This window comes from Pteropus vampyrus, unplaced genomic scaffold (assembly GCF_000151845.1).
Source record: "Pteropus vampyrus isolate Shadow unplaced genomic scaffold, Pvam_2.0 Scaffold665, whole genome shotgun sequence".
Classification (NCBI taxonomy): Eukaryota; Metazoa; Chordata; class Mammalia; order Chiroptera; family Pteropodidae; genus Pteropus; species Pteropus vampyrus.
This window is the reverse complement of record NW_011889446.1, coordinates 66,931-71,123: the sequence shown is the minus strand read 5'-3', so window position 1 is coordinate 71,123 and position 4,193 is coordinate 66,931. Positions and strand designations below refer to the sequence as shown.

The window sequence follows — 4,193 nt, the reverse complement described above, 5'->3', positions numbered from 1 at the left end:
GGGACACGTTGCTGAGGCCTGAAGCCCGGGAGCCACCGCGACAACACAGCTAAAGGCAGTCACGGTGCGTCAGACCGGACACGCGAGGACACGGATGGCGCCTCACGGGGGAAGAAGCCAGGGTGCAAAGCGCCCTAAGACCGGGACGGTGGCGGCAGAGCGGAGGCCCTTCTACGGATTCTGGCCCACAAGGCTCCAGAGCCGCGGGTCGAGGCCGCCTTGTGAGTGACACGGCTCTCAACAGAACGACAGCTAAAGCCCAGACCTGTCGTCTCCAAGGACACGCCGGCCCAGCTGGACGGTCCTCACTAACACCCAGCTACCCACACAGAGGGGCCCCTGGGCCCGCCTGCAGGCTGTGGCCGAGAGAGGGGTGGCAGGCAGCCTCGCCCGGCTGGACAGCCTGGCACCTGGGCCCTAGTACCCGCCCACGGAGCGGCACAGGCCCCTGCCCGCTGCTCGGCGACCACAGCAGAGGCACCCCCACGCTGTCTGGAACCCTGCGTCCTCACCACGTGTCCCCGGGACAGGCTGTCGTCTGCCCCCCAGGCGGAGTGGTCTGTCCCCAGGGCCACGACACGGCCCACTTCCTGGGCTGCTCTTCCTCCAATAAAGGTCAAGGGAATGGCTTCTTCAATGGGCCTGCAGAGCTGCCAACTGAAATGCCGGGGGCTCGGGGGGACTGGGTGTCTGTGGGTCACAGCCAACACCCCAAAGGCAGGAACAAGGTCCGTTCTGCACGGGGGCCGGGCCAGATGCATGCGGCAAGACGTGTCTCCGACTGAGTGTCCGGCCCTGCCTGAGGACAGCAGCGGCGGGCCAGCGGCCTACTCCGCACAGTCGCCCCCCGCCCAGGGCGCCCCGAGGACAGCCAGGCCATGGCTGGTGCAGGACCCCGCCCTCCCATGCCCGCACCCGCCCACACTGTCCATGGCGCTTCCCGGGCCAGCGAGCTGACTGTCCTCCAGAGTCACGCCCACTGGACCTGCCACCGTGATATCAGGCTCTGGACCAAAGGAAGATACGGCTCCATGCAGAAGCACGTTGGCACCTCATTCCAGATCTCAGGGAACAGCAGACGCCAGAACGAGGGCCAGCAGTAGGGACGGTTAAGTCAGCTCTACAAAGAGATCGACGAAATCACCCGGCAAATCACCCGGCACATCCCCCGAGCCCGAGACTCAACAGCCGGCCCATCGGAACGGACACGGGCCGTAAAACAGCGCGTCCACGGCTGGGCAGTGCCCGCGGGTAGGCTGCTTTTATAACGAACAAGACAAGACAAAGGCGAAAGCCGAGCCCCGTGCCGCGCCCGGCGGCGATGGTGGAGGAGGGGCCGCTGCCCCACAGGCCCCTCAACCGCAAACCGCTTCGTTAAACCCTGACCACCGCCGTCAGTTCTCCAGCGCAGTTAACACAGATTCACCCGACACGCAAACAGCACGATGGCCAGACGCTCTGCGGGCTTCAGCGGGACGCACGCAGGTGAACAGGTGACGCGGCCTAGCAGGGCCGGTGCTGTCACAAGACCCACACAGGCTGCGTCACAAATGGAAGAGTTCCAGGGAGGGACCAGGAGCTGTAGGTCACACACCTCCTGCCGCGTCTCCAGCAGCTGCGGCACGTGGCGACGCAACACAGGTGCGCACAGGTGCATGCACGCGTGCACACGGCAGCGAACAAGCACACGCACACACAAGCGTGCACAGTGGCACACGGCGCACGCACTAGCACACGTACACATGCACGCTCACGCACGCACAGGCGTGCACATGGCAGCACACGTGTGGCCCTCGGGCCAGCGGTCCGCGCACCTCTCCTCGGCCCGCTGCCGCTGCTCGGCCTCCTTCTCACGCCGCTTCTGCTCCTCCCTCTGCTGCTCCAGCTCCTGAAGCTTCTGCCGCTCCAGCTGCCGCTTCTTAATGGAGGCGTCGCTCAGGTGTTTGGTCGAGTCGAAGGAGACCTTCACGAGGAAACAGCCCTCAGTGGCCGACCGGACGCGTGCTGGACACGCACGTCACCTCCCAGCGTTCCCAAGGACAAAGCCGCCCCCTTCCCGACACAGCGCTCCCTTCTGCTCTGAGGCTGCGACCCCGCCACCACGGGGCCTGTGCCTCCACTGACGGAGGACAGGCAATGGCCACGAAGACCTGGCGCCGCTACAGCGCTGGTGTCCTGGTCCCCGCACGGGAACGCCGGTCACAGCCAACAGTGACAGAAGGAACGGCCCCCAGTGTCTGCAAAGGCACTGGGAGGCAGCAGGCGCCGCCGGCTGGGGCGAGGTCAGCACCCGTGCGGGACCCCTCCCCGCCCACGCACGTCACACGTCCACCATCATGTGTTTCCCTCAGACACGGGTCAGCCGAAGCCACCGTGGGACCCGCCAGCCTGTGTGACTCCTGCCCGGAAACGCCAGTGCACGCGGCGGTGTGAGGACACCGAGGGGCGCCCCGGGCCACGGCCGGCACTCACCTTGATGTTGCAGGCCACCGCCTTGCCGTCCTCGCCCTTGTACATGAGCTTCATGCCACGCAGAGCGCTCATGGCCTGGATGAAGCCCGCGTACTCGCGGTACTGCACGTAGGCCTCGAAGTTTAAGTGCCCGCCGAAGCTGAAGGTGTGGAAGTTGCGGCCGGTCATCTCCTCGCGGTAGGGGTCCAGCATGGGGATGTCCACGTTGCGCACCTCCCCGAACCTCTCGAACACGCGCACCAGCACGTCCTCGCTGGGCTTCTCGGAGCCCGACTCCTTGCGGGCGAACCACTTGCAGGGCAAGCCCTCCAGGTGGATGGTGTCCGGCCGCTCCCCCGGCAGCGTCTCGTTCATGTCCTTGGCGTCGCGGAAGAAGGAGTCCCAGTCGTGGCGGGTGGGGAAGTCGACCTTGAACTCGGCGGCCCGCACCTTGAGGATGTCGGAGAAGCCGCTGAGCTTGATGGTCTTGCCGTCCAGGCAGGCCAGGAAGCACTTGACCAGGCTCTTGTTCTCCACCTCGCCCTCGAAGCGGATGAAGTCCATGGTGCTCTTGGAGATGCGCAGCGTGGAGAACTGGTGGCTGTGCACCATGCCCTTCAGCCGCTCCATCACCTCCCAGTTGGAGATGGACTTGCCCGGCTGCTTCAGCTGCGGCAGCGCCACGCTGATGGTCATCTTGGTGATGGGCTTCAGGTAGAGGCCGTGGGCGGGGCACAGCTCCACCGCCTCCGACGTGTCGTGCACGATGGTGGCCGCGGCCATAGCCGGGACCTCGGGCCTGGAACGCAAACGCACACGGTCAGGGCCGGACGCACCTGACGCCGGGAGTGGAGCGAGGCTGTTTCCCTGGCCAGCTGGAGGAAGGGTCTCCACCTCGCCGAGCGCCCCCCTCACCTGGCAGGGCTGTTACGCCATCATCATGGTACGCTACAGGGAAAAGGACCTGGGCTGACAGAACCTGGTACCAGAGCGGCGTCTGGGCCTGTCAGCGCTGTCCTGCAGCTGCTGGAGCTGCGGGGACTGGGGCCCCGCTGGCGGACCCCCCCACGCTCTGGGCCGGAGGAGGCAAGCTAGAGCCTGCCCAGCTTCCCAGGAGTGGCGACAGCGGGCTGGGGAAGGGACAGGGCGGGCGAGAGCCCAGCTCCAGGCACCACGGATGGTCTGTGGGGGAGGCGGCGGCTATGTGCGCCACGAAACGCCAAGTGCCAGGCTGGAGAACCAGCCAAACCCCCTCTGCCCGAGGGAAACCGGCAAGTGCTGGTCGGGCCCCATCCTGGGGCCTGGAGCCTTTGCACCTCTTCCTCCCCCACCCCCACCCCCACGGGGGCCGGCTTCCCTACTGGTCCGACAGGTCTTTGGAGAGCCAGGAGCTGACACCAGACACCCGGACGGCACTGGTGGCCGGGCCGGCCTGCCCGCCAGCTCTGGTCACCCACTGCGCAGCTCAGAGGCTTTTCGACAGGCCCCGCAGCCAAAGGGCTGCGCGGATGGAAGGGCCTACTGGATGGGTGACGGGCCACCTGTGCTGCGACCCGGGCTGTCCCCAGGACTCTCTACTCCAATCCCTAGCTACCTATCGCCCTGCCCGGATGCCCACCAGTGCCCCTGGTACCCCAGGCCACCTCCAGCTGCAGTAGAGGGAGTGGGGGTCAGTCCCCACACCTCCACCCCATGCAGCTACCTCTGGGGCTGCTCTTCCTCCCCCAACCGCCCACTGCAGG

At 66.6% G+C, this 4,193-nt stretch overlaps 1 protein-coding gene across 1 annotated transcript; it reads right to left on the bottom strand.

Moving 5' to 3' along the window:
- Nucleotides 1-1,735: 1,735 nt before the first annotated feature.
- AKAP17A (A-kinase anchoring protein 17A) lies at nucleotides 1,736-3,290 on the bottom strand. The gene is made up of 2 exons (XM_011385152.2): nucleotides 2,473-3,290; nucleotides 1,736-1,963 (listed from the first exon to the last, which is right to left on the bottom strand). Exons 1-2 carry the CDS (start codon nucleotides 3,232-3,234, stop codon nucleotides 1,751-1,753), a joined length of 975 nt encoding a protein of 324 aa, XP_011383454.1. The 5' UTR covers nucleotides 3,235-3,290; the 3' UTR covers nucleotides 1,736-1,750.
- Nucleotides 3,291-4,193: the final 903 nt, after the last annotated feature.